We start from the raw sequence: 27,162 nt of genomic DNA on the forward strand, positions 1-27,162 counted from the left end.
TGAGAATTGGTGAACTGTAGTATTCCCCCCATTTTTCCCATGCAATCCAAGGCCGGACGGATGGGGTCTGGAAGTGGTTGCCCACTACCGGTAGTGGCCATGGCCCTGGTGGAAGCTTGCGCCGCAGCAGAAGCATCCGCCCATAGTCTAGGAGCAGCCACGCTATACCAGCAAGGAAGGTACCGAAGAGGGCATGCTGCGCAGCTGCGTGCATGTCGAGTGTTCCTAGAAGTCCCATCGCGACTGTAGAAGGTCCTAGCGGCGCATCTTTGCCAGATGGGTTGGTCGACTTGATGACGGGCTTTATCAGAGACAGCATCTGTATCCACATACAACGGTGAAACCTGTGAATGTGGGTATCACAGCATAAGAAGGCAGATTGGGCAAGAGAGCCTCGCTCTGTGTGGGGGGACTGTGTGGACAGTGAAGCAGGACGCCGTACCTAAGACGCCTCCACATCAGTGGCAGGATCTCTATGCGAAGCTAATTCCACTATCAGTGCGTTCATCGTAAGGAAAGAGATGGTTACGCCGCAGTCACTGGTTTTCAACATATAGTAAATCGTAATGATGATGCCATTGGTTTGAGGAAGGCCCAGGTAGGTGGGCATTTCTTCTAGTCCTTTGTCTATGCCTGTGAGCTCCACAGAACCCTCAGTGTGTTGTGAAACTACGTTTGCTATATGTAATTACGTTGCCCAATGCGTACAACAAGAACCCGCGTCTTATTCAATACACGACAGCACGATTCGCCTCATTGTAGGGTCTGCTAGAACCTCTACCTGTGGCGTAATCGTACTCGGCACTTGATGTCTAACTGCTTGACAAACCACACGTTCTGCGTCTTTGCCTCAGCCTCCGCGTCAAGGAGCTCAAAATCAAAGCGTCTGATGAGCTGTGGGATCAGCTTGCCTATCTCCATCAGGCTGATATTCTTCCCTATACACGTCCGCGCCCCACCGCCAAACTGTTCCAAATAACCGTGATTAGCTACGCGGTATGCATATTTCGGACAGTGAGCACTTACAGCCAAGAAGCTACGGTCCATTTCGGAGAGCCGGGTGGGATTCTCTATCCACCTTTCTGGCCGATAAGCGTCTGCATCGCTCCCGAACACAGCTTGATTCCGGTGGGCAACCCACGCGTTAACACCGACAATCTCCTAGAATGGTCCGGATTTTTAGGGTCTGCAGATACAAGCCATAGAAGACGGGCAGGGCTTGCGGAACACTCACGCCTTCAGGAAAAAATGTGCCGGACAGCGTCGCACCGCCCTTGGGGACAACGCGAGCGAGAGGTAGGCCAGTGGCCGGATGTAAGCGCAGAGCTTCCTTGATGCACGCTTGAAGATAGGGTAGTGTTTGGGACTGTTGGAAGGTGATCTCTGGCGACGAAAGCCTCCCTTCGGCCTCGGCTAGGCGGATCTCTTCCCGGAGCTGGATGATTCAAAGTTAGTGACATACATTGTTGAGTCGCTAGGTGGGTTAGATACACACCTTGTGGTAGACGTTTGGATGTTTACAGAGATTGTACAGGATGGCTGTCAGAGAAACCGACGTCGTGTCGGAACCTGCTCCAACATTGGTAACGCAAGTCGTGAAAATGTCCGCGTCGCTGATTTTGCCAGGGCTCTTTGCCTGCATATCCAGCAGTTTCTTCAAGAAAGGATCAGAAGAGCCGCTGCTGGCCTTCTCTGTCAACGTCTTGCGGGCGGCGGAAATCTGCTGCAATGTAAAGGCCACCAGGTGGGCAATGCCCCCAGTGGGGAGTAAACCAAGTAGCTTCGACAACAGCGGGTGTACTCCATGGTAGATACCGACGTGGGAGGCATAGACAAGGTACGAGTGGAGAGAAGAAATGAGCGAGTCCTGGTCCTTCCCACTATCCAAAAACCCAAATCGTTTGTTGACCTGTCACACCATATTAATACCAAGTGCTGTCGTCTCTCGAGACACTGTCATGATGCATACCGTAATCAGGCCAATGACATCAAAGGCGTAGAACTGCATCCAATGCTGCAAGTTGAATGACTGCCCTGACTCTGCGAATTCCGTCAAACGGTCGATTAAAGCGGCCTTGCACTCGGCAACGCACGGCTCCATCTGGACCAGACTCGTCATACTATAGAGGGATGCCACTCTTCGTCGATTCGCGGCGTGGCGCCGAGGGTCAACATCCGTGAACAAGTCGTGTGACTCGGGACTGGGATTCGAACTGGCCAAATACCATGGTGCCTATTCTACAAGTGAGCATTCGATTCCATGGCGCCTAGAAGCTGGCTTTCTCCATGATAGAGCGTACCTTGACAAAGGCGGAGGAATGCGAATACAGTGTGCGAATTGCCTCAGGGTCATCCAATGAATACTGCCCGGGGGCTATACGAACGACCGGTCCTGCACAGTACTTCAGCTACCATCCCGTGGTCGTGAGTGTGAATGGGGCTGGGGACTGGCACACCATGAGTCCTGTGAAGTTGGATATTCTTCATCTCAAAGTTTCCCTTGTTCACCGCACGCAAATACCATAGTCGGGTGAATCGAGCCAAAACTGGACCAGGAATATCCCGTAGAGGGTGTAGAAGTGCTCGAACAACGCACACCAGACTATAAACTGTAGCGGCAGTTACCAAAATCAACCATGACTGCAGGAGGAATGGGGCTCGTTCAGTGGTGTTCTCCATCATAAAAGCATCTGTATGTGACCCTGTATAGGTGGGCTGTTGCACCTCCGGGGATGCTAGGCGGGTTGCTAAGGGTTTTACGCGATGTCTGAGCCAGGTATAGCCGGCGTGGTCGCAGACCAAGTGGGGTGCCAAATCATTATAGTCTAATTAGCGGCACATCACGAGCAGCCGGTTATGTCATGTGCTTTATGGGCAATATGCTTTCGCGAGGAACGTGGAGGACATTTCCTGCTGGGGTTTTCTCACCCCACATACTCTTTTGGTTCTTATGGCGACGCCCGCAGCGCGCACCAGCATCACCAGCCCAGGACCCTTCATGCCGGCACTCAACAGCTTATACACCATGTCCGAGACCAGCAACCGCCACAGTCAGCTCGTGGGCGTTATCGGGCCCACTGGATTCGGAGGGTCATACCTGACAGCTGAACTGATCCGCCGGGGGCATACCGTCGTCGGTATATCGCGCAGTCCCCAGTCTTTCGGCGCCCATGAACAATACAGACCACGTCCGCTGGACATTGAAGCATCCACGGTTATTCAGTTGGCAGATGCCTTCAGCGATCTTGATACTCTGGTCAGCGAATACGGACCCCACACGCAGGGTGCGGACGCACTACAGTACAGTACGCAAGCTACCCCACCACCCAGTTATCTCTCCCTTGATTGCTGTCGTGCCCTGACAAATATTCGTTGCAGTGCCCTATATTGAAGTTGTCCGCAAACTGATTATCGCGGTCAAACTCGCGTCCGTCAAGTACTTTGTATTTGTAGGCGGCGCCGGTAGCCTGGTGGTGCCCGGAACCCACGAGTCATTGGCTGATTACCCAGGCTTCTTCTCAGCGTATCGCAAACAGATTGCCGAAAGCGATGCACATGTCTGCTATATGGAGGAGCGTTTAGGCCCGCTCGGGGCGCCTCTACGATCCTACCGCAATGCACGTCTAGCAGAGAAGTCCGGCACCGCCACGGCGGCTGATATCGACACGATAAGGACGTACGAGGAGACCATTCGGAAGAGTGACCGGGCCTCGGATTATATCAAAGCTGGGAGGGCGAGTCTTTTGTTCTTTGAGGGGAATACATCCTTTACATGGACGTTTGTCTCGCCTAGTCCGCTGTACAGGCCTGGCCCACGGACTGGACGATATGAGGTTACGCTAGATTATCTTCCTCTGAAGGGCGAGCAAAAAGGACAGGAGTTTTTAGATGGCCGCTTGACGGGAATTTCGGCAGCAGATTTGGGTATCGCTATTGCTGACGAGATTGAGAATCGCCAGCTAATCCATAAGCATTGGACTGCCTCCGGGGACTTGTCGGACGACACGCTTTACCCCAGCTACGTAACTGCAAGAGATATATAAATAGAATATCCGAATGTTGAAGTTTATTTCATGAGAGTCGTTACAGAAAGGGACTATATAATTAGGACACTTTTCCGGCCTCTATGTGGGATACAACTTCATACCCCACAGGCGATTGGCATGACGCTGCTTTTACACTGCCACGTAAAGAAGCCCCCTCAGCAGCTTTCAGTATTGCTTGTCGATATACTAGTTTATTCTCGATGTCATGGCCCTGCAAAATAACTCTACCTCTTGCTTTCTGAAGCACCCGAACGGTCAACTAACACACGTCGTTGTCGACGACTATACAGATCCCTGGACGGAGCCGGAGACGATCCTAATACAGGGCGGCTTTGCCAGACATTCTGCGTTTTGGTATCATTGGATTCCGTTCCTTGCCCGGTACTATCGAGTTGTCCGGCGGGATACCCGAGGACACGGTAAATCGTCTGCCCCGGGACCAGAAGATAATTATACGTACACTCTCGACACTCTGCTCAACGAAATTATCGACACGCTTCACCAGCTGAATGTTTCCAAGGTTCATTTCATTGGAGAGAGCACCTCGGGCATGCTTGGTGAGGCATTGGCCGCCAGGTTTCCCTCTCGCCTACACAGTTTGACTATTATCTCCAGCCCGACCCATCTCCCAGCAGCAGCGCTCGAGCTCTTCGCGTTTGGATACCCGAGCTGGCCTGAAGCCTGTCGTCAACTAGGCTCGAAGGGGTGGGGTGAGCATCTCGCCCGGATCCCAGGAACCCTGTCAGCATCAGATCGCGACTACGAAGCCTGGTGGCTGTCCCAGATTGCAGTCAGCTCGGGCGAGGGCCTTGCAGGCTACGCTGAGTTTCTCTCGTCCTTTGACGCTCGGTCATATCTCGCGGACATCTCGGTGCCCATGCTGATTCTAGCGCCGGCTAAGAGCGCTGCGACCAGTTTGGAGGAGCAGTTGGATATTGCAAGACAGGTAAAGGATTCAAAACTCGTTGTCATACATGGGCAGGGGCACGAGATATACGGGGACAAGGCTGCAGACTGTTTAAACGCAGTCCGTGGATTTTTACTCGAGGTTCAGCACCGCTCTTCCCTAAACGTGGAGTGAGGCGCTATCTAGTATTACTTGCATTCTGTCATGCTGGAGGACAGATTCTTGTAGATAGCGGTTGAATCTACTAAAACGGTTCCTGTCGCCTAAGCGAATCCCGAATAACGTCATGAAATTTATCATCCAGCAACGACAGCAAGACTGCATTCTTGCCTTGTTCCATCCAGATAGCATCGTGAGCCAGTGCAACATGCACCCCAAGTACATTCTCCATCACCCGTATACGCGACAGTGTATCGCGAGCAGCGGCAACGTCTGTATGGAGACAGAATGTACTTCCATCGGACATCTCAAATGTGCCGAATTCTTTCAAGCCATCGAGGATCGCTCTTGGGCCTCACATTAGCCTCAGTTGTTAACTTGAAGAAAATTCCATGATCTTAGCAATCGTACCGTGAATGGCAGCAATCAGAACCCAGTAGAACCCACTCCCCCGACTCCAGTCTCGCACATGCACAGAGGTTCCCCGGCATATGACCCGGTGCCTGGATAACCCAGAAGGAGTCGTCCCCAAAGAAGTCCATTGCGCGGTCGAATGGGCCGAACGGGACCCATGGGCCTTCTAGTGTCTTCCACCGCTCCGTTGCCTGATCTGGGTCGAAATACCGCCCATCCCAGATAGATGATGGGTCTGAGAGGTGGCCTGGTGAGCAATACTCTGCCGTGCCGGGGCCGAAGAAGACAGTTGCCTCAGGGAAAGTTTTTCGTGCCGGTCGGCAGTGGTCGAAGTGTGCGTGGCTATATGACTCAACCAAATGCTCCTTGGGCTCAAACGGCTGAAGACTGTTCCTACCTGAGAATAATCGTGTCAAGTTGGTCAGCAGCAACGCCACTGCGACGTGCTATTTGCGCTTCCAGAGGCTCGCAGGGAGATTGGACGGCTGCCTCTCGTATTGGCCCGTTTGCAATGACCGGTGGGAAATCGTGGGGATCCTAAGGAAGACCCAGTTGTTAGCAGCATTCGGTGTCTTTGCGGGAAGCGACAGACTGAAGACATTCCCAGATCCCATAGGACGTCGCGATGTTGCTTTCTGTGGCGGATGAGGAAGCTCCAGTTGTACATGCGGAATTCGGTCGCTGGCTCCCCCGCGTGGAGCTTGTGGTATTCGGCGGTCATACTGCCTCCATTGAGGAGCAGCAGCTCGACATGTGCCTTTGTAGTCGGCAGCTCGATAGCGTGGCTGGCCATGATACGGATTGCAATTTATTTGTAGGAAGCGAGGGGCTACGCTGGAAGATTCGGAGAAATCACTTGTTTATAGCCACACAGCGGGGCATCACCCCACTAGGTTTATTCTTGATAGACAATGCATAATAATTGATCTACTAACAGTCCTTACATCCACAATAGAGAAGTTATCCACTTGTCTAGTCTAGAGCCTACTCTGCAGGCTCTTTGGAAGGGCTTGTAAGATGAAGATAAACCGACGATCCATCCCGGTCCTGTGCAGTCAGTACATGATAATTCCAGAGACAGTACGACTTACAATGCATTGTGGATCGACCGCGGCCTTTTCGTACACGCGAAGAGCTGCCTCTGCGACAGTAGGATGGATGCCGGTTGCATAGCCAGCCTGCACACTCAACGACAAATCCTTGATCATCATCTGCGTCTTGAATCCCAGTCTGTAGTTGTTACTGCTGGGCGCATGTGGCACAACCCCGGGAACTGGCTGAACATTGTCTGCCATGAATGTCTGCCCGGTCGAATTGTGGATAATCTCATGCAAGAGCTTCGGGTCAACGCCAGAGCGGACGCCAATAGCCATGGCCTCGGCCACTGCTAGAAGGATTGAGCACGAAAGATAATTGTTACTGATCTTGGCCGCCAGTCCTGCACCGATCGCATTACAATAGAACAGCTTTTGCGGATCGCCCATCATCGATACTACTGCCTCCAGCCGTTGCGCGACAGGGTCTGTACTTGACGGTTTACTGTGGCCGATGAGGAACGACAGTGTTCCTTGGTTTGCTGCCGGAACTCCGCCCTAGAAGTTTTGTTACAGTGTTTAGCTGAATGTGTTTAATGCGCGGGGACTGTTAACACACCGAAACAGGGGTGTCAATGTACGTCCCCGCCCCTGCCAGCTGCAACTGCTCAGCGACATCGCGACTCCCCTGCGAATCGATGGTGCTGCACTCAAGAATGAGCCGGCTGGGGTTCCTCCCAGCAGTAATGATTCCTGTCTCTGCATCAAGATACACCTGCCGCACTTCCTTTACTCCTGGGACAATGGAAATCACGGTGTGTGATGCCTCTGCCGCCTCCCGAGGCGAATTGACAGCGACCGAGTGCCCGATACCTCGCAGCTCCATACAGAAACGCTCGCAGACACTCTTCGACACGTCGTAGATGTACAGCGTTGCTGTTGGCGGCATTCGCTTGCGGATGTTCCTGGCCATCCCGTACCCCATGGCACCCAGCCCTGTCAATATCAAGGATTAGCTTCTATAAGGTAAACACGGGCAAATTTAGATGACGCCATTTACCTATGAAGGCAATATTTTCCATTGTCTGAGACATGGTATATGGTATAGATGGCGCTGTCTCTGTTGATTGTCTGTCCTTGTTAGGACAGCCCCGCCACTATATATCAAGCACACCCCACATGGCCACTTGTGTAATTTTCATAACTCAGGGCAATTTAGTCTTTTCCTGTTTTATTCGGATGGCCTAAAAATGCCATCAATTTAAACTATTTATGCAAACAAAGCGACTGGACAGTTATAGAGTAACTGGATCGATCATATCGAGGCAAGAATTCCTGCACGTCCAGACATTCTCCCTTCTGCCTATAAGCCAGCCATAAAGGCACCCCAAGCTCGAGCCAAGTCATCTGCTGGAATAGCAGCCATGAGGCCCAGAATCGTGTCCGCTCGCTCCGTACGCGGCTCCGGTCCTGGCACAGTCACCACAGTCCCCGGGGTGCCAGCCTCTCGCCCACCGTAGACACGCGAATTGAGGTCCCCAGTCTCCCACTTGAACACCGCCCAAGGTGCGTGTCCATTAGCAAACGCAATCACATCCCTTGCGAACTGAACAGCAACTCGGCGCTGAGGATCCTGAAAATGCTCGTTGTAGTTCTGGAAGAGACAGGCAACGTCTAGGATATGATTAACATGGCCCTTCCACAGGCCATCCCACGGGTTAGGCTCGTTAAACTGGTAGATAAAAGCTTGCCCTGACCAGCAGTGTCCGTAGTTCAGAACGGGGACGAAAAAGGCAATGTCATTTGCGAACCTGAGGATCGCGTTGAAGGCCTGGTCGTCTGGAATGTCTTCTGCAATGGAATACGCCGACAGGACCTGGGCAGCTTTTGCTGCTGAGCTGAGGGAGCGCATCAAGGACTCTCTGAACGAAGTGGCAATTTTCTCCCTGCTGCGATTGATCATCATACTGAAGATACTCGCCTGTAGCCCAAGGTTAGCAACGAAAGTGAAGATTCTGTATGCGCCCGCGGCGTACGTACGTCGAACTGGCAATCGCCAATCATTATTTGCTGGCACCAGCTTCGACCGGGGAGATCCAGTGGACCAGCCAATCCTTTGTAAATCTCAGCGTACGTATGCGGTTTGACGTTGAGAGCCCCGCCCATGGAGGGCAGCAGGGCGTCTCCCGGTTGAACCGCAGATAGGACGGTGTCAGAGTCCATTTGAACCAGTGTTTTCACCCGATCAGAGGGCGACAGTGTGCCCAAGCCAAGTCTCTCGACGACCGTCTTGTAAGTTGATTCTGTCACTTGGGCGGGAAGCGGCGACATGAGGAGATTCGTCCCGCTCATACTGACCATGCGTTTGAAGAGAGGAGCCTCGGATTGAAGGTGGTGCGTCACCGACACTATAAAGCAACAAGATTAGCTGGTGAAGGCGTGGATTTGACGACAGAGAGTCAGACCCCCTCCGGCACTTTGGCCAACGACTGTAATCTGTTCGGGGTCGCCACCGAAGCCACCAATGTTCTTCCTGATCCAGAGTAGAGCTGTGTACTGGTCATGCAGCCCGTTGTTTGCCTGGTATCCGTGGGCCTCGAGCTCCTGGGAGGTCAAGAATCCGAAAGCCCCGAGGCGATAGCTATAGATATTTGTTAATTCGTAGGCTATTAAAGGGCGCGACGGAGTCCTTCGCATACTTGATGTTCACTCCAATGACAGGCTGCTTCTCAGCCATTGACAGAGCGACAATCCGTTTGAAGTCGTACTGTGGCCATGCGTTGGACCCAATCGCGTACCCACCCCCGTGCAGAAATACTATCACGGGGAGATTGGATTGGGGCGTCACGTTTGCTGGAGTAGTGATGTTCAAGTTGAGACATTCTGTCTCCGACTGCTGGAGCTCAGGTATCGGTAGCTTCCTTTGAATTTGCCCAAATTCGATTTCGACGCCGTGAGGGGACGAGATGGCCGTTGGGCTTGGATGTCAGCTTAGTCCCTGATGGATTCAAGGTACCTTACCCGAACTTGGTGGCATCAACAGGGCCAGCTACTGCGTCTGAGAGTGTCGGAGGGTCCCATTTCCCTGCTAGGGTAGCATACCGGATGCCCAGAAATTGGTTGGTGGACGACAAGGTCAAGCCTCGTACGACACCCAGTGAGGGGTGGGAGTATTCAATAACGGTAGTCATGCTGAGTTTGGCTGAGTTTGCAGCGGTGCAGCAGAGTATACCAGAAACGGCCAAGTCATGGTGGCAAGCTATATGTATTTGGCTTGCTGCGCATCCCACCTGGTGTATGTGGGGTATTGGGAGCAGTACAGGAGACTCATAAGGACAGAGCCTGCCCACTACCCTTGTGCCCGTGAGAAAGTCATTGCCAATCCCGTTCTAAACCATGTCCTCGACAAGGAATCAGGCGTCTAGTCCTGGCGCTCGCCTCTGCGGCGTGCCCGGGACATCATCGTTCAAAGATCCGCCGCGGTGGAGGGAGATCCTGGAGCACAGCCAGAAGCTCCCACTGCGTGTCGACATTTGAATATCAAAAGATAGAGTTGGTTCTGTAGGGCACTGCCGGATAGACCGGACTACTGCCGGCCAATTAATAGCTTCTTCCCCACATTTTCCCCATCAGCCCCATTATCCCAACTGGAATACCCATGCATCTCGGTTCCCCTCTTCACCTGGTTTTCTAACTTGCATCCCACCATGCGAAACCACGATGTCGCCGCCAGGAAATGTGCCAACTGCCACCGCGTCTTCTCCAAGGTCGAACACTTGAGACGACACCAACGAGCTCGTAAGGCTCAACAACAGGTCCGAGACGAAGTGACTAACCCCTGGCAGACACAGGAGAGCGCCCGTTCAAATGCAAGCATTGTGGAAGGAAATACGCAAGAAGGTCAGTACCGGTGGTCCTCTAGTGTGCTGCATTCTTAGGCTCCTCAGTGATGTCTTGAACCGTCATGTCCGTCACCATCATGCGGACTCGACGGATCGCAACGAGGCCAGCCAGTCGCCGGTTGAGTCGCAGGATGTCCGGCAGGCAAACAAAACCTCCCGGTTGAATTTTAATTATGACGACGCCGATTCAGGGAGCCGATCGCCTTCTAATGACTCTCCTACGGCACACGACACGTCGACAGCAGAAGAGCCGAATTCCGCCACGTTGCCCATCCAACATCTGAACAACCGTGAGTGGGACGATGTGCGATCGGAGGTTCTGCAGGACATGAATTCGTCTTACTCAGGAAATCTTGATGGGATGATTCATGCCGGTCATGACCTCCCAGGGATCGATATAGGGCACATCCCTGAATCAACCAGTCTGTCAAACCCTCACCTGGAATTTAATCCCAACGAAACAGTTCTGGACATGCCTCTGCTAGCACCTACAGCACCCGCAGCACCCGCTAATTACAACATGGGCGATCTCTTCCATACCAACGTTGACATGGAGTTTGGATCCCTGTTGGACGGTCTCCAGTTAACTCCACCCCGATCTGGGGACCAGGAGCCCAGAGATCCGCCAAAGACCAATATATCAAACGAGCAGTTTGAACAAGTCCGCCGGCTCTGGCCCACTCGGCGGCGAGCCGCTACGCTGTCACCAACCCCCGTTTGCTGGGACGATGTTTTGCTACATCCCGAGGACAATGTCTTCTCCCCAACCTCCTTAACGGCGCTTGCAACTCTAGACTCGTCCTCTCAGCCAGAGTCGAGTTGGGGCTTTACAGGTGCGTGTCGTGCACGGTTAGCTGAAAGCCTCTACCGAAATTACCTCCCTCATACCGAACATCCAATGCAGTCAGTGCCCCCTTCCCCGTCTGACGGTCTTCGGGAGGACGGTCTACCTCCAACTTATATCATCGATCTGTGTCTGGATCTCTATTTCCATCGGTTCATGGTGCATTTGCCTTTTGTACATCCTGCAACGTTCAACGCCTCCACAACTCCAAGTCTTCTCCTTTTCCCCATGTGCGTCGTGGGCATGATGGTCCTCAACAGAGGGATGGCTCACAAAGTAATAGCGCAGCATCTGCCAGTGAGTCTTTCGCCCCCTGTACTGAACGTGCACTGACTGCTACCAGGGTGCTGTCCAGAACTGCAGGGCTGAGCTCGCCACCACGGCACTGCGCCATTGCCCTGCTCCTGCCCTGCTCACTGTGCTCGCAAGCGCCTGCTTGCTTTTGTTCATTGCTGCCTCTACCCCTGTAAGTCCCAGCTTGTTCTGTCGCACCGAACGTTTCGTTTCTAACAGAATCCCAGGAAATGGCATTTGAGGAACAGCGACAGGCCCTCTACGAGGAAACGCTGTCGGTTAGAGTCCCAAGTGGGTTATGATGGCACCTGAAGCTTACGCAAAATTCTAGTTGGCTCGAGATAGAGGCCTGTTCAGGCGACCGACATACAATTCAGCCGTCATTGAAGCCGTCCACGATAGGGATGTAACATGGAAGGCATGGGCCCGGATCCAATCAGCCCAACGGTCAGTATCGCGATGCCCTATGGACGCAATCCGTACCTGATGGCATGGTTAGCCTGGCGGGCTGCCTCATTCTAGCAGACGTGTATTCCTCCCAGATGCTCAACGTGGTGCCCATGCTCTCGCCCAGAGAACTTGAAATACCACTGTTAGGCGATGACAGTCTCTTCACCCTGCCTAACGTTGAGAGATGGACTTTGCTTATCGGGCCAGATTCTCCATGGAGCAGCATTCCGTCCGCTCCTGCTCGCCTCGACTACCCCCCAGCCCTTACTGGATTTGGGGTCCAGATCGTACTTGCTGTGACATGGATCCGCATTCTTAAATGTCAACGCAGTCCGGGTAGTTCAGCCCAGGCCATGTGCGAGCCATGGACCTCCAATCCTAGCTTGCCCAGTCGATTATCAGACACAGACCATCTATCGTCCATCAGCCCCTCTCTCACCTTGATACTCAAGGCATATGGGGCGGTGCTCAAGAGTGGGAATAGCAACTCACTGATCCTCTGGCACTACCTTGGACTATCTCTCACTACGGACTTGTCAGTCATTGAGGATGCAGCCGGTCGAAATGGGCCAGACGCAGCAAAGGCAGCCGTTGATACTCTAAGGCTCTGGGCTAAAGGCCCTGCTGCACGCCGCGCGTGTCTGCACGCTATGCAAGCACTGCTTGCGATTTCGGACCATCGACAAGGGGATGGTATAATGCTGCATACTGAAATGACCATATTCAACGCAGCTCTCGTTCTGGGGTTCTATTTGCTGACCGCCCCGAGCTTTGATCAAGATAATAGCGCTCCACACTACGATCTTTTTGACCCTGTAGATTGGGGTCAGGTCGCAAACCTGGGGCTTACAATGCCGAACGATCTTCCTGCTCAGGCAGATTCCCTCAGCCCGTCCCCTTCGGCTGCTTCTTCAGCGGCCGTTAGTTTCATTCGGGACGGGGGCCCTGTCTCGTTCCGCGGCGCGGCATACCGCAATCCTTATGGAGCCGCACGGAGGACATTCATGAACTTTGCAGCACATCTCGAGGAGGTAGGCAAATGGAACGTACGGGAGTATTGCAAAGTCCTACATATCATCAGTGACACACTATTTGAGATTGACACCGCAAATATCAACGGGTAACTACGAATAGATGGTCGAATACCGGTGGCAGTGTCTCTATCATAGACAGGGTGAGTCGATAGCTATGGCGCAACACCGGCCTCCCTAGGCCAGTTGCGGGGGTTTCTATAGGATAAAGAGTGTATGGGCGAGTAATAACAGTCTTTGTATTTTCTATCTGACTAAACGGTGAAATATGTCTAAATGAGCAGTCTCCCGATGATTAGAAAAGGAAAGTAGGTAAAAAGATGGTAAAGACGAGGAAGCTGGGGAAGAAGAGAATCTAAGAGAATGAGGGTAGCAGATATGCAGAGGGAGACGAGAAAGAAAGAAAGAGAGAACCCCTATCAGTAGAACGATATAGAGTCAAGGGTTAAAACAGTAATCCTGTAGTAGTAGGCCGAGTCCTGATCAAGCAGTCTTCTTTTTCTGCTTCTTCAGCCCCGTCTTCGGGACTCTGGCCAGCCAATAAATGCCAATGGCCGCGACGATATTGAAGGCGATAAACGCCCAGAGCAGGCCGAAGTTGCGCCACGCGTCGCTCCAATAGCTCAGCACCGCTGCAAGGAAATCGTCCGTCTTCGCCATTGCGCAGTATGCGCAGTCACTCGTGGCGTTGGGGTTCTGGAGCGCGCCGCCTGCTGCTTCGACGAAGGGGTTCAGGTACTCGTAGCAGGTCATTCCCGAAGGCGGGTCCATGTTTAGCGTTTCGATGGTGTCGCAGACGACGTCTGTCCCGCTTATCGCTGTCGAAAGCATCCCTGAGACCAAGTAGGTGAAGGGGGAGACGCGGTACATGAAGATCCAGAAGCCGGGCATGTTGTCGGGTGTTGCAACCACACTTGGAAAGGTTAGCTGTTGGCATATACGAAGTATGGATATAGGAACTCACCCGCAGAACAAGAGCAGAAGGGCAAAGACCAAGTTCGCGATATTCCCGCCGGTCTCCGCGCTGTCCACACCGGCAATCACCATGTGCGCAAAAGTCGAAGTAAACCACAGAAAGGTCACCAGGAACAGGAACATGAGAGCACCCCTCTCATGCACGGCATCGGTAGGCTCTGCATTCCTGTAAAGGCCAATAGGATAATACCAGCAGAAGAACATGAGGACCGCAACAAGGAAGTTCCACGGCAATTCCACAAGGATGTTGCTGGCCATGAACACGCGCCAGGAGTACATTTTCGATGGCCGTTCGCGCACCTCATAGAGTGCGCGCTGGGTCACAAAGTTGGGCATGATCTGCTGCACCAGGTTACCAAAGATGGTCATAAGCATGAAAATACTAAACATCTGGTTTTGAAGACCCTGCTGAGTATTCTTTGCCTGGAAAAAGGAGAAGCCGTTGTACAGGGCTGTCAGAATAGAAAGGACAATCTTCGAATAGATGTAGGACGGAGTCCGCCAGTACTGTGTGAACACCCGGATAAGGGCCTCTCTGAGTTGCACCGATGTCGGGACTGCAAATTCCTGGTATTCGGCTGGAGATGCCTCTTCCTTCGGCTTGCTGGATAGGGTTGATTTTAATTCGGCCAGGTGGTCAAGTACACCCTGTTTCTCAGGGCTGCTGTTCCATACCGCAGGCCAGTCAATATCACTATGCGAGCCTGGGGCAGCACCGATCACGTCCAACATCCATTCAGCAGGGTTTTCGCCGTCTGTAATAGCATGGCCTCCGTTGCGTTCGAAATACTTGGTTAGAATGGAAGAGTTTTCCCCAACCTCACCAAAGTAGACGGTGCGCCCTCCTTTGGCAAGGAAGAGCAAGCGGTCGAAGCGCTGGAACAGCATGGCAGAGGGCTGATGGATTGTACATAGGATTGCCTGGCCGTGGTTCGTGAGGGTTTCAATGAGGTCCAAGATCGACCATGAAGTCTGCGAGTCCAGTCCAGACGTCGGTTCATCCAAGAAGAGGAGCAACTGGGGTCGTGCGACCAGCTCCACTCCAATGGTCAGCCGCTTGCGTTGTTCGACATTGAGACCTGTTTGCACGGTTAGCCGCATTCTCTTCCTCCTGTTCATAACAGACAGAAATGGTATGGGCTACTTACCAACTCCAGGGACGCCAACGACAGCATCGGCGTACGATTGCATACCAAGCAAGACCAGAACTTCCTCCACATAATCCAAGCGCTCTTGTCGAGTGAAGTGTGCAGGCTGTCTAAGAAGCGCGCTGAACTGCAGTGCCTCCCTAACAGTCGACGTTGGCAGGTGGACATCCTGTTGCTGAACATAGCCAGTTTTCCTTTGGAACGAATCGTCCCGGGGGAGACCATCGACGAGGACCTCGCCAGTGACAACACCCATTGTGACACGGGTAGCTAGGACGTCGAGAAGGGTGGTCTTTCCAGCTCCAGATACACCCTTTTCTCAAATTAGTTGAGGCCTTCAGCATGCAGGACCTTTACATACCATCAGAGCAGTAGCTGTGCCTGGTTTGACCCAGCCACAGACGTGATCCAGAATGCGACGAGGTTCCCCTTTGATGGTGATATCATAGCACAGATCCTGCCACTGGAATATGGCTGTCTGGCGTTGAATCTCAACGGCGGTGCTCTCCGGGTTGGTATCGTCGTGCGCGGGAGTGGTACCGCTGGCTTCGTCATCGTTGGTGATCTTTGGCGTATGGCCACGTCGAAAGACGAGAACTTCGCCCTTGGAGACAGCTTCGCTGATGAATTCAGTAGCAGTCAAGTACACAAACATGAAAAAGACCATGAAGGCGATAATAATGCCCAGGTTCCGCCACAGGTGAGAATGGTAGTACTCATAAGCAGAAGCCAGGTATGCGTCGCCATTGATGCTATCTGCCCCCGGCGTTGCTGAGACGGCGCTGCAAATTCGGTTCTGTGGGCTGATATCCTCGTACCCTTCACCAGACGGAATATATGACATGCACGTAAATTGGCGGTCGTGGAACTCGTTCACCATGAGGGCTTCAAACCCGTAGGCTATAGGATTGATATAGTTCATCCATCGAGACCACCCCAGCATGTCGCGAGTCGGGATCGTAAAACCAGTATAGATGACCAGGCCCAGGATGAGCAGGGCTGCCGGCACCAGGGCCTCGGACAGTGAGCGCGATGCCGCACCAAACGTGCGGAAGACCATGGACATGGTCAGCGTGATGGCAAGGGAAAAGATCCAGTATGTGAAGAATGCTCCGGGCTCTCTCCGCAGATGAGACAGAAAGTAGATGGGCAGATTGAATGTAAATGAGTTGATGAGCTTATATGGCATGTCCGTCAACATGGACGCAATGGCCTCTGCGAAGGGGTGATAGAAGGCGTATCGAGACTGCTTTTCGACAATCGGCCGTTGGGCATAGAGAGTGAGAATCTAAGCATCGTCAGTATTCACGTACCTTGGGACTATCTAAAGGACTTTGCGACGGTATGGTCATACTTCGAGAGCACTGCTGAAAGCACTGAGCAAAACAGCATAGAACAACAAGACACCGCGCCCGAAAAAGCTGCTAGTGTCCTGTGGAAGGTCATAGAACACACTGCCAATGATCAGCGACATGAAGAAATTGCCAATCAGTGCAGTGGTCGTCAAGCTGGCGTCTCCGCGAAGGCGTTGGAAGCCGCGAACCAGACACAGGGTAACCTGCTGGTAAACCGAAAGTGTATAGGGAGATCCCGCTCGCCTGCAAGAATGTCAGAATGGGACCCCTTCAAGATATCGCCAGGGTAGGAATGACTAACTGCTGCTTTGACTGCATCAAGCGACGGGCCTCGCCGAACCTCTGGAACGATTCACCTCCGATCGGATACTCCTGGTCAAAGGCTTCAATTTCCTGCAGGAGCCTAGCGCAGTCAGGGCTGTTTCGCCATCTCTGGGCGAATTCTGTAGGTGTTCGAGGTACTTTATCCTCATAACCAGGGCGCACCCGCCGCTCGCTCGGGCTGGTGAGCGAGGTCAGGAAGTCCGCCGTGGTCTGTCGTGGAGGGCAGAGGAAGCCCATGTCCTCGAAGAATTTCTGTGCTTCGTCGGTGCGGCCAAAATAAATCTGATGGCCCTCGTAGAGCACGGTCACTTTGTCAAACACCTGGATCTGTTAGTCGTCGCCAGAACCGGCCAGAGGAATGCACATACATTGTACGCATTTTGAGATGCCTGGTAGATGGCCACACAGGCAGACGTTCCAGCGTATTTACTCATAAGGGACAGGTTTTTGCAGAACTCCAAGGCGTTGGCACTATCCAAACCTCGCGTACTGTTGTCCCAGCATTGCAATGGCGCACCACTCAGGATAGCCTCTGCAATGCTGACTCGCTTGCGCTCTCCTCCACTGACGCCTCGCACGTAGTCGTTTCCCACCCTTGTATTGAAGGTGTGGCGCAGTCCAAGCATGGTCATTACCACGTCACGAAGATGGGCTGCATAGTCCTGGCGGCTGAGGCCCGGGAAGCGTGTTTGGGGAGCGCGTGCTCGCGCAGCGAAGGTCAGGGTGTCTCCGACTGACAGTTGGGGGAAGTGAACATCAGTTTCAGCATTGTAGATGGCCTCTCCTCGAAAGCGTTTCTGCATGTCGTGGGCGGATATTCCTGACTTCGTGGTTAACGATTGGAACTCTTCTAGCCAGGTCAGGCAGCTCACCCTGGTAGTTCATATATGCATCGTCAGACATGTAAATACCATTCATCTCGCCAGAGATCGTCTTAAGAAGCGTCGTGCAGCCACTATGGAACCGTATTAGGAACACGCCGCGATATAGAGGCCGCACAGCTCTCACCTTCCAGGCCGACCAAGAACCACCAGCATCTCGCCACTGCGAACTAATCCGTGGAAGTCGTGCAGGATCTGCACCTTTTGCAAACCCGTCTTGGTCAGGCTCCTCAGCAGCCCAGACACACTCAACAGGGCATTTAAAACGTCTTTCTGGTAGTCGGTAGGACTGCCAAAGCCGTGCACGCTCAAGTTCTTGAAGACTACGCCAGCACTGCGTTGGCGGAAGCGTTCCGGATCACCGGCCTGGGCGGCGAGTAAAGATCGAATCCAATCCTTGACCTTGAACGAGGGACTGTCTGGGTGCAGATTTGACTCCTTGTTGTCTTCGAAGAAGGGGTTTGTTGCGTCGGTAGTCGAGAAATGCGTAGACCGACGGGTCAATTGGCGTGCCATGGCCTCGATCTCCTCCTCCATCTCGCTCCCTGATAGCTCGCCATTTTGAGCCTCTGTCCTGGTGACACTGGACGCAGCAGTGTCGGATTCAGGAAGCCGGGAGGGCTGGTCCTTCTCATCGAGAGGAGGGATACCCCCGAAGACCGACATATTCGCGCAGCTGTCAACGAACAGCCCCAGTTACAGCCGAATTCTGGCGGTAAAACTAAAAAGTCGGGACAAGTGCGATCAGCTCGTGCTAAATAGCAAGCTTTGGGCCATCGGCCCCTCGGAGGCTGTAGATCCCATGGAGGAACCCATCAACAGCACTCGCATGGCCAGCTCCGAGCAGAGTGGATACAAGGCAAACACATGGCGGGCGTGGGCGTCTCTCATGGCAGCAAAATTACGATAAGAGTTCGGGGAAGTAATACAGCTCGGATGGGCCTGGATCCGGCGTATTTCAAGCGGAGCCTGTGGGCCCTGGAAGGCTGCCAGCTGCTTCCGATTCGCATGCCTTGTCTGACGCTGCAGCGGTGGATTTTACTAATCCTCTTCAACTGCAATGTCGGGTCTAACTACAATACAACCGGATACCCAGGGTCCGGCGCGTATCCAGGATGCCAATATCAGCAACACTCCCCCCCCCCCCCCCCCCCCCCCCCCCCCCCCCAAGTCAACCCCGAGGTTTCATCTTCGGCCCTTTACATCATGGCCACTCGGATTCGGAAGACTCGGGCCAGCACTAAGGTTCGATCTGCCCAGACGCCTGGGAAGCCTTCGCTAATTTCACTAGGCCTGTCACTCCTGTCGACGGCGCAAAGTGCGATGCCAGTTCGATAGTGGGATGCCCAAATGTCGGGCTTGCTATCGACGATCGTCTTTGTGCATCCCGAGCATGGTCGCCCTTCCCCAGCTTGAGGCCGAACCCACCGCGTTCGACCCGTTTGCCGATGTGTTGTTAGGGCTGCCCTCGCTGGCAGAGACCGCGCATCTCGACACCGCATTGTCTCCTCTCGCTCATCAATTGAGCTCTGCCTTCGATCCGCCGCCTGACACGGACCCTTTTTCTCTTTTGTCCTGCTTCGCGCTCCCTCGCTCCCTCGTCAGTCATCACGGTACGTCTCCCTCGACTTGAGGTTGATCTTAAATCTGCTTACTTTATGCCCAGACTCAACTCCCCTATCCATCTTCTCGCGCGAGGGTAAAGAATGGTTGGCAGCAGCTGCGGGCACCGACGTCCTCGACTCGCATGGTCTCTCTGCTGCGGCGTTCGGAGCCGACACGATCTTTGGCAGCCCATCGCCCCTGGCAAAGCAGTTCGTCGCTCTTCCGCCAAAGGACATTGCTCGCTCCTTGCTGCAAACTTACTTTGCGGTGTACAATTCGTTCTGTCCCACTTTCCAGGAGGAGGAGTTTATGCTGTGGTTCGAGCTAGAGTATCCTATCGGACCCGAATCGTCCGCAGCATGGGCATGCCTCAACGCGACGTTCGCTTTGGCCTCCCTTCTTGACGAACAGTCGCAAGCCAACTCGTGGCTGTTTTGGAAAAATGCCACGCTTTCCTGGGAATCATTCGTGACCCAGGCCCCCAGCTTATGCTCCGCTCAGGCTCTTCTGACCATGGTAACTCCCAATGCCCTTTGTATACCGGCCACCATCCACTCACCATCGTCAGACGCTCTACCTGCTGGGGACCTTTCACAGTAACCCCTCCAGCACCATGATTTCCATGGCAGTGCGCATGCTCAGCGGAATATCATCACCCCAAGCCAGCCTGTCGCAACAATTCCAGCTCGTCAGGATGGTCACACAATCTTTAGACTTGGAGTACGTCTCGTCAACACTATCTCATCTCCCCGGTCTGACCTCTTCTCTAGCCACGCTCTCCAAGTGGGAGTGCCGCCTACCGAACTCGGAGCAGTTCAGGATATAGCTATTCCTGACTATCTTCCAGACCCCAATCTCCAGTTCGACTGCTACCCTTCATTTTGTCGACTATTGGGGCTCAAAGAGCAGGTCTATCGCCAACTATATTCCATTACTGCACAAGATAAGGATGAGTACGAGGCCATCGCCGCCGTAGGCCAACTAGACTCGCAGCTCGAGCAGTGGAAAAGCGACATTCCTGAAAAATACCGGCCCGGCCATCCCAAGGCCAGAGATACAATCGAACATGGGCCCTCACCAACAATCCTTCACCTTCATCTCAGCTACTATTACTGTGTCTTGGTTATCCATCGCCGGTTGACGTTTTACAGATCCAATTCAAAGGCGTTCACACCATTCGCTACAAGCCACATCGCACATCGCTCTCCCAATCCTCGCGCTCTCATATCAACACGGCTTTGTGCGGACGCTGCCCGGGCCTCATTAAGGATGGTCAAGTGTATTCCGAAAGAGAATCCCCTGGTTCGTGGGTGAGTCTGGCGCTTGCCCAGCAGAATACTCCTCTTTTTGTTAACGTTAGCGTAGGCTTATGCTGTATTATGTTGTCTTCGCACTCAAGCTCCTCGTCACCCATACGATCCAAGACCCAAGCAGTCCACGCGCGCGCGCCGATGTCTTACTCATGCGAAATCTGGAAGATGTGCTTTCGACTATCCCTGTCGCCCAGGACGAACGAAGCACCCGAAATTTGATTGACTACTGCACCCATCACCGAGATGCCGCTGAGCAGGCGATAAATGATGCTCTAGCACGGCGCAGGCCAAAAGACTATGATGGACCACGAGAGGGCCATGTCTCATCGCATGTTTCCTGAATATCGCCATTAGACGACAGAATCGCAGGCTCGATCTTTTGTAAGCTAACAATCCTTTATAAATAGATAGTTTACCCTGTCGGGGCGCCATAGATAGCACATAGAAATGTTTGATGACCCATGTACTTATCTCTTTCCTGACCAGTTCACTTGCCTATGCAAACAGCTGTCAAATTCCTCAATATTGATACTGTGACGTCTAACTGAACAGAACAAAATAATACGTCTCGTTTGTTTTAAATATTATATCATAATATTGATTCTAGTCTCAACAGTCAGTGCATTATTGCTCTGCGATAGTTAAAGTATGAATAGCCAGGAGCCTGTCAAGGCCTCACCTACTGTATAAATTGGAGGCATGAGCTCCTCCGGGCTGCATTAATTAATCTACGAGGCGGAATTCCATTGGGCAAGGATCGTGCGCCCAGCAGGTCCATGATGGCCAGGGTCCCCCTCCACTGCCACTCAGAGCTCAGACCTGTAGCCTGCTGTTACACCCATTTCACCCTGACGGTCTTCTCATCACCCGGGGTGGAGACCAGAGGCTTGAGCCCGCGGAGTTCTGCTTCACAAGGAAGTACAAGGCTGCAGTAAGCCTGGGACCGTCCCAGCCCCTGTCAAGCCTCGTCAGGTCTCCCAGGCCGACTCTACTCTTTCGCCCAACCTTCCTTCTGCAAACTCTTGTTCGAGATGGGTGATTATAGCAGCCCGCCTGCTGGCTATGTCCTTCGGAGAAATGGCACCTGTACTGAGACCGAGCAGACTTGCGACCATCCCTGGGCTTCTTGGTATAACTGCTGCCCCGAGGGCTCTTATTGCTCGGATGACAGGATGATCTGTTGCCAGACCAAGTCCGGGTGCGCAGCGCTCGTCAAGGAGGACCCTCACTGCGCAAACAATGCGACCTGGGACCTATACTACAACGGCGGTTCTTACTTTTGTTGCCTGCACGGGAAGCAGGGCTTTGTGGAAACATTCCCCGGGAATGGCGGAGCAGGCATTGGGTGTGCAGACGGGGAACTGGATAATGCCTCCCAAAGCTTGCTGCAGGTTATTGCAACAGGTGAGCTCCTCCTGGAAACAAGATTCACTGCTGTGTTCAGGGTACAAGGATGGAGGGCTAACAGAAATACCCCCGTTACCAAGGCACTGGATCCGCATCACCGTCGCCGTCCGTGTCCGCGACACCAACCCAGACAAGCACAGACTCGCCGTTACCATCAATATCCGAGCCGGACTCCTCCTCTTCCGGCAACGCTGGGACTATCGCTGGGAGTGTTGTTGGGGGCTGCGCGGGACTTGCGCTCATAATGGCACTGCTTTGGTTTCTAATACGGCGTCGGCGGAAACAGGTCGTGGCAACCTCCAATCTAAACACGCCAGCTGAGGATTATAAAGGTCTATATAGAGCAGAGCTTGCTAATAACCCAGTCAGATCAGAGCTATCTGGCAGTACTAATAATATGGCCCATGAGCTACCTGTAAATACAAGCTAATAGTGAATCTATTATGCACTTGTACACTCCTTCCGGAAACTTGACGATATCTCTATCCTTGCTCGCTCTGTAGAGTATGCCATTGGGCGTGGCCCCTCTCTTTTGCTGTTGCCATATAACGCAATAGAAAGACGGCCTAAGACCGCTCGTGGTTGTTTATGCTCCAATGGGGGCATGCTGCAATTTCCATAATAAGCTACCCACGACGCCTTGAATAATATGTTACCGCTTCTACATGTTCCAATATTTGAGGAACACCCGGAATAGCGGGCATGTCAAACAACGAGAAAAGGTCATCTCGAGGATGATCTGGCGCCGGCACCTGGTCGAATACTGGGGGTAGCTGTGAAGTGGAGGCATTCCCGTGCATCGCCCCTGGAGAGGCTCCTGCAGAGCTAGCTGCACTGTAATTTGCAGCACTGCCAATTTTCAGGCTGGGTCTCCTGGAGAAGCGGTTCTCCCACATCTGGGGCTTCCTCCGAAGGCTCATGCTAATAGAATGCTAAGCATAAGGCTGAGAAGCATTGTAGTACGAGTAACACTTCGTCGCAAAGTACCCTAGCCCTGAGCAGAGCCAGGTAATTCGTAGTATTGCCTGACTAGTCTATCCTGACTATTTAACGTGCCATTATCCTGTTACTTCTTTACTCCATCGTGCCTTTCCGGAATGCCAGATCTCGTTTATTTGCCACTCGGCCCGTATATAACGTGGTCTCTGATCCCTGACCTAGTCTCCGGGTATAATGGCTACGACGAAGGTGCCTTGGCATAAAGCTTAAGCTGTCTCCTCGGCAGTAACAGGCGTTTTTAATTAAGCATTCTCCGAATGGTCCATTCGGGACTTTCACACCGACCCTACTGGTCGTTCATAGGTGATCTGAGCTCCTAGGAGCCCCATTGAGCCTGCGATTCGGTCCAGCCACGTAAATGACGGAGGGTCCTCCCCCTCTGCACGCCCGCCTAGCTCGTAGCTGAAAGGGAATTTCAAGGGCGCGCAGGCAGACTCTGGACTGTTGGCACTTTCTGGAGTAGGCAGGTATGATGGCGATCCAGGGTGAGAGGAAGGCGATGGTTCCTTGGTTTGTGTAGATAACCAGGCGAAGAGTTGCTGCAGTATGTCCGTCGCATTGTCCGCAGCATTGAGCAGAAGCGATGGACTTGTTTCCGGGAAAGCACTTGGCTCTGGCCCGACAAAGCAGTGGAATATAATCCCGTCCTTCCGTTGGTTATAGGCCGCAAGCAGGGTTCGTAGCTGGTTGCTCAATACGCGCAGCCGCTCGCAACTCTCCCAAACTCGTTGTGCCAGTAGTCCGGTCTCGCCTTGTGTCAGAGACGTAATATCGCGGGCCTGTTTGATGTACCCTGGACATTTAACAAGTTCCATGAAGATCGTCTCATACACAGTGATGTATATCGCCCACTCGCTCTTCTTCTGCGAGTCTTGGGCTCGGAGTACGCTTGCGATCGTCTGCCAATAGTCTTCACTCAGGAAGCATTCCTCGCCTTCATAAAGAGCCATGGCCACAAGAAACGGTCTGTATGCAAAGTGACAGATGCGCCCAACTCCCAACAGATAGAATTCCATCGGACGGTTCATCATCAGTCGTCTGATCGCTCGCGAATGGTAGATCCAGGCCTCTCGCGTCGTTTGTGTGTTCATTTCAAAGAAGGCAAGCAGAATGACCGCAAGCAGTAGACTATCCGACGACGCCTCGTCCGAGTCCAAGGCCTTCCTGACCTCGCCTAATGCGCGTGCATACTTCTGCCGGCTGAACTGGCGGATTCTGGCGTCCCCGGTAAGATGGGCCAGATATTCAGCGGAGATGCACGAAACACAGGCATCGAAATACAGCTTCGAGCCAAAATGCTTCACCACCCAGTCTGGGAAGGTGAAGCCGTGGCCAAAGCGGAATTGATTGTGGAAGAACATGGTGGGGAAGGCAGCGCAGATGGAGTCCTTGAACACCTGCGGCTGCTGGTTAATGAAAGACTGATGGATCATCGCTGGATGAACACGCTCGTCCATTGACGCTTTAAAGACTCTGGCTACACGACGTTCCTGGGCGTCGCTCTTGTTGTCGGCAGCTTGGGTCTTCTTCCCACCACGGGGAACTGGCCGCTTCTTTTGATAGGATTGCTGGATGCGCGGGCCCTCATCGTGGAACTGCATGGGACGCATGTATCCAGGGCAAGACACGCCATATTTGCTACATTGCAAGCATTGTGGGCGGGTCTGGTCACACTATTGCGACGTCAGTGCACAGATCGGTAGATGAGAACGAAGAAGCCCACCCCAACTCGTCGCTCTCGACACAGAAGACAGGCCTTGCTACGCGGAACGCCGACCATTATCTTTCGTTTTGGTAGCCTTGCCAGCTGGCTGTCATGGCTCTTCTGTGGCTGAATCCAGGCTGAATCCAGACTTCTCCCCCTGGCCGGTGCCCGCAAGACCGCCCCGCCACGTGACAGATGGAGCCGGCCGTTGTGAATAAAAAGCTCCTATTGGCCCGCTAGACGAGAGGCGGTCGGGCCCCTCGTATTCGGGGATTTGACAGCGGAATCCATTGTATTCATTCAGACTTGCATTATATATGTGCGTTGAATAAATCCTATACAAGCACCTAGATATCGTTTTTAGCTGGGCCCTCAGTTCAGCATCAGAAGAGGCCAGCATCTCAGGTGCCATCCGAACTCAATCAACGGGCTTGAATCAGGAAGGCTCAAACAGATTGGGAATCGCAGAGGGGTAGAGTGCGGCTGCTCCTATGCAGTTTACTTCCCTCGAGCTCGCTATAGAGATTATATCTAATGCAGATGCCTTGATTCTGCGGCAGTGGAGTAAGGCCGCAAGGCACCCGCAAGACGGCAAGTTTCAGAAACTGTGGGTCGTTTATCTCTCGCAGCCGGCACTTGCCAGTGTCCTTCCCTTCCGATGTCGACAGCAAGTGCAGGCCATGCGCGAGCCACCGGTGCCACTCTCGGTGGCTTGCTCCTGCTTGTGGCTGAGCCACTGGAGCCTTGAGAGCGCATAACGAGCAGGTCTCCTTTGCAGCGAAAAGGCGGCTTCTGCTGATTCAGCGGAATTGAGCTTCCGTGGTCTAAACTATTCACAGTCAGATCTGCACAATTGTATCAAACTGGCCCAGAAATCATGCACCGGACACTCTCCACGCATCAACACTCCGGCCCAATTGTCGCTGTTTTATTCGCAATCCTACACCCTATCTCGCCTATGCAATGTCTCCTTTCTGCTACCAACTAGACGCGCAATGCCCTGGAGTGGTGGGTATGTCCGCCGGCACCAGACTCTTTGTAGTTCCGAAACAGCACTATATCAACTTGTGGAGTTGGTTAATCGAAAAAAAAAAAAGAAAAAAAAAAGAAGAAGTAGTAGTAGTAGTAGTAGTAGTATTTTATCCACAAACTTAAAAGTGATGACGACTTCCACAGTGGGACTTGATACTCCTCGGAATCGCTGGTCGGAATTGGGTATTGGAGCAATATATATATAGCTCGCCCTCTAACCATGCAACCATTTTCTTCATTACAACCCAATTACTGCTGGCCTTGATATCTCACAATGTACCTTTCAAAAGTTTTAATCGCTGCCATGGCTGGCATCACAGCACTGGCTCATCCAGGCCCCCACAAGCCCATTTCTCACGCGCAACTCGCACGCCGTGACCAAATGGCCAAGCGTTGTGGGAATCATGTCGCAAGCTTTAACGAACGGCGAATGGCGAAACGAGGAATGGCCAAGCGCTGGGAGGGTCACAATTCAACATTTGAGATCACTGCAGAGGCGCCGTATTACGACAAGATCCAGAATGATACCTGCGTGCTGACCCCTGAAGTCACAGAGGGACCCTACGTCTGGCCGCAATCGCAGACTCTCCGACAGGACATGACTGAGAACCAACCGGGGGTTCCGCTATGGCTGGATGTTGGTGTTCTGGACATGGCAACGTGTGAACCGCTTCCAAATGTGCTGCTTGACTTCTGGCACTGCAACGCCACTGGCTCATATTCCTCATTCACTGGCCTCTCGCCAAACACGCCGTTTGCTCAGCTACTGGAGGAGATGAATGTCACGGACATGGCCACCGCTGATCTCCATACAGACAGCACCACCTGGCTGAGAGGCATGTGGCCAACTAATGAGAATGGAATGATGGAGATGAAAACTATCGTCCCTGGTAAGTGACACAACGCGCCTTGACGAGAACTACACTAATCGCTCTATCTACAGGCTTCTATGTCGAACGCGCAATCCACATCCATGTGCAAGCCCACACGGACTGGTCTCTACGGGCGAACGGTACTTTGACCGCGGGCAACACCGTCAGCACTGGCCAGCTATACCTTGATGAGGAAATATCAAAAGAGATCATGAGCCTCGAGCCCTACGCATCTCACACCGAGATTGAGAGGACCACGAATGATGTTGATTCCGTCTTTGAGGGCGACACCAAGGGGGGCTATAATCCCGTCCTCTCAGTTATCCCTGCGGATGGAAAGGATGTCAGAAATGGCTTGATTGGGTATATAACTATCGGCATCGACACGACTGCAGTTGAAAACTGACCGATGATATTATACTGGGGAGAAACAACAACTGAAAAGGGGAATGAGGCATGCGGTTA

General features: G+C 52.9%; 13 protein-coding genes across 13 annotated transcripts; 7 read left to right on the forward strand and 6 right to left on the reverse strand.

Annotated features, from left to right (window-relative positions):
* Positions 1 to 777: 777 nt before the first annotated feature.
* On the reverse strand, positions 778 to 2,679 carry ASPVEDRAFT_139595 (cytochrome P450; the record flags this gene model as incomplete). The annotated part of the gene is made up of 7 exons (XM_040807591.1): positions 778 to 966; positions 1,027 to 1,161; positions 1,235 to 1,435; positions 1,496 to 1,909; positions 1,970 to 2,233; positions 2,301 to 2,392; positions 2,457 to 2,679. 7 exons carry the CDS (start codon positions 2,677 to 2,679, stop codon positions 778 to 780), a joined length of 1,518 nt encoding a protein of 505 aa, XP_040671704.1.
* A 346-nt stretch (positions 2,680 to 3,025) lies between these two features.
* On the forward strand, positions 3,026 to 4,043 carry ASPVEDRAFT_87265 (NAD(P)-dependent oxidoreductase; the record flags this gene model as incomplete). The annotated part of the gene is made up of 2 exons (XM_040818025.1): positions 3,026 to 3,305; positions 3,379 to 4,043. The coding sequence occupies 2 exons, from the start codon at positions 3,026 to 3,028 to the stop codon at positions 4,041 to 4,043; spliced, it is 945 nt and encodes a 314-aa protein (XP_040671705.1).
* A 208-nt stretch (positions 4,044 to 4,251) lies between these two features.
* On the forward strand, positions 4,252 to 5,127 carry ASPVEDRAFT_32283 (alpha/beta fold hydrolase; the record flags this gene model as incomplete). Its single annotated transcript, XM_040810589.1, has 1 exon — positions 4,252 to 5,127. One exon carries the CDS (start codon positions 4,252 to 4,254, stop codon positions 5,125 to 5,127), a length of 876 nt encoding a protein of 291 aa, XP_040671706.1.
* On the reverse strand, positions 5,032 to 6,320 carry ASPVEDRAFT_45371 (MBL fold metallo-hydrolase; the record flags this gene model as incomplete). Its single annotated transcript, XM_040813269.1, has 4 exons — positions 5,032 to 5,459; positions 5,524 to 5,868; positions 5,924 to 6,063; positions 6,119 to 6,320. Coding segments are annotated over 4 exons (949 nt in total), but the record flags the coding sequence as incomplete, so codon positions are not given.
* A 190-nt stretch (positions 6,321 to 6,510) lies between these two features.
* ASPVEDRAFT_32284 (NAD(P)-dependent oxidoreductase) lies at positions 6,511 to 7,654 on the reverse strand (the record flags this gene model as incomplete). The annotated part of the gene is made up of 4 exons (XM_040810590.1): positions 6,511 to 6,573; positions 6,618 to 7,118; positions 7,180 to 7,556; positions 7,621 to 7,654. The coding sequence occupies 4 exons, from the start codon at positions 7,652 to 7,654 to the stop codon at positions 6,511 to 6,513; spliced, it is 975 nt and encodes a 324-aa protein (XP_040671708.1).
* A 31-nt stretch (positions 7,655 to 7,685) lies between these two features.
* Positions 7,686 to 10,036, reverse strand: ASPVEDRAFT_75159 (uncharacterized protein). Its single transcript, XM_040816289.1, has 5 exons — positions 9,582 to 10,036; positions 9,260 to 9,538; positions 9,026 to 9,201; positions 8,601 to 8,968; positions 7,686 to 8,541 (listed from the first exon to the last, which is right to left on the reverse strand). Exons 1-5 carry the CDS (start codon positions 9,749 to 9,751, stop codon positions 7,924 to 7,926), a joined length of 1,611 nt encoding a protein of 536 aa, XP_040671709.1. The 5' UTR covers positions 9,752 to 10,036; the 3' UTR covers positions 7,686 to 7,923.
* ASPVEDRAFT_45375 (uncharacterized protein) lies at positions 9,685 to 10,036 on the forward strand. Its single transcript, XM_040813270.1, has one exon. The coding sequence runs from the start codon at positions 9,809 to 9,811 to the stop codon at positions 9,983 to 9,985; it is 177 nt and encodes a 58-aa protein (XP_040671710.1). The 5' UTR covers positions 9,685 to 9,808; the 3' UTR covers positions 9,986 to 10,036.
* Positions 10,037 to 10,267: 231 nt separating this feature from the next.
* ASPVEDRAFT_154056 (uncharacterized protein) lies at positions 10,268 to 13,174 on the forward strand (the record flags this gene model as incomplete). Its single annotated transcript, XM_040808392.1, has 7 exons — positions 10,268 to 10,358; positions 10,406 to 10,460; positions 10,508 to 11,603; positions 11,650 to 11,772; positions 11,828 to 11,878; positions 11,932 to 12,047; positions 12,100 to 13,174. The coding sequence occupies 7 exons, from the start codon at positions 10,268 to 10,270 to the stop codon at positions 13,172 to 13,174; spliced, it is 2,607 nt and encodes an 868-aa protein (XP_040671711.1).
* A 177-nt stretch (positions 13,175 to 13,351) lies between these two features.
* ASPVEDRAFT_45377 (pleiotropic drug resistance family ABC transporter) lies at positions 13,352 to 18,645 on the reverse strand. Its single transcript, XM_040813271.1, has 9 exons — positions 17,892 to 18,645; positions 17,756 to 17,838; positions 17,252 to 17,703; positions 16,861 to 17,204; positions 16,559 to 16,802; positions 15,566 to 16,492; positions 15,205 to 15,517; positions 14,046 to 15,135; positions 13,352 to 13,994 (listed from the first exon to the last, which is right to left on the reverse strand). The coding sequence occupies exons 1-9, from the start codon at positions 18,428 to 18,430 to the stop codon at positions 13,565 to 13,567; spliced, it is 4,422 nt and encodes a 1,473-aa protein (XP_040671712.1). The 5' UTR covers positions 18,431 to 18,645; the 3' UTR covers positions 13,352 to 13,564.
* A 303-nt stretch (positions 18,646 to 18,948) lies between these two features.
* ASPVEDRAFT_45379 (uncharacterized protein) lies at positions 18,949 to 21,160 on the forward strand. Its single transcript, XM_040813272.1, has 6 exons — positions 18,949 to 19,009; positions 19,056 to 19,377; positions 19,431 to 19,885; positions 19,938 to 20,089; positions 20,140 to 20,679; positions 20,735 to 21,160. The coding sequence occupies exons 1-6, from the start codon at positions 18,971 to 18,973 to the stop codon at positions 21,021 to 21,023; spliced, it is 1,797 nt and encodes a 598-aa protein (XP_040671713.1). The 5' UTR covers positions 18,949 to 18,970; the 3' UTR covers positions 21,024 to 21,160.
* A 498-nt stretch (positions 21,161 to 21,658) lies between these two features.
* Positions 21,659 to 22,519, forward strand: ASPVEDRAFT_64819 (EGFR-like transmembrane domain-containing protein; the record flags this gene model as incomplete). The annotated part of the gene is made up of 2 exons (XM_040815749.1): positions 21,659 to 22,086; positions 22,170 to 22,519. The coding sequence occupies exons 1-2, from the start codon at positions 21,714 to 21,716 to the stop codon at positions 22,517 to 22,519; spliced, it is 723 nt and encodes a 240-aa protein (XP_040671714.1). The 5' UTR covers positions 21,659 to 21,713.
* An 844-nt stretch (positions 22,520 to 23,363) lies between these two features.
* On the reverse strand, positions 23,364 to 24,868 carry ASPVEDRAFT_139326 (uncharacterized protein; the record flags this gene model as incomplete). The annotated part of the gene is made up of 2 exons (XM_040807569.1): positions 23,364 to 24,752; positions 24,818 to 24,868. The coding sequence occupies 2 exons, from the start codon at positions 24,866 to 24,868 to the stop codon at positions 23,364 to 23,366; spliced, it is 1,440 nt and encodes a 479-aa protein (XP_040671715.1).
* A 1,261-nt stretch (positions 24,869 to 26,129) lies between these two features.
* ASPVEDRAFT_154061 (intradiol ring-cleavage dioxygenase) lies at positions 26,130 to 27,153 on the forward strand (the record flags this gene model as incomplete). Its single annotated transcript, XM_040808393.1, has 2 exons — positions 26,130 to 26,715; positions 26,769 to 27,153. The coding sequence occupies 2 exons, from the start codon at positions 26,130 to 26,132 to the stop codon at positions 27,101 to 27,103; spliced, it is 921 nt and encodes a 306-aa protein (XP_040671716.1). The 3' UTR covers positions 27,104 to 27,153.
* Between the last annotated feature and the right edge of the window lie 9 nt (positions 27,154 to 27,162).

Source organism: Aspergillus versicolor (assembly GCF_001890125.1).
Source record: "Aspergillus versicolor CBS 583.65 unplaced genomic scaffold ASPVEscaffold_10, whole genome shotgun sequence".
Taxonomy (NCBI): Eukaryota; Fungi; Ascomycota; class Eurotiomycetes; order Eurotiales; family Aspergillaceae; genus Aspergillus; species Aspergillus versicolor.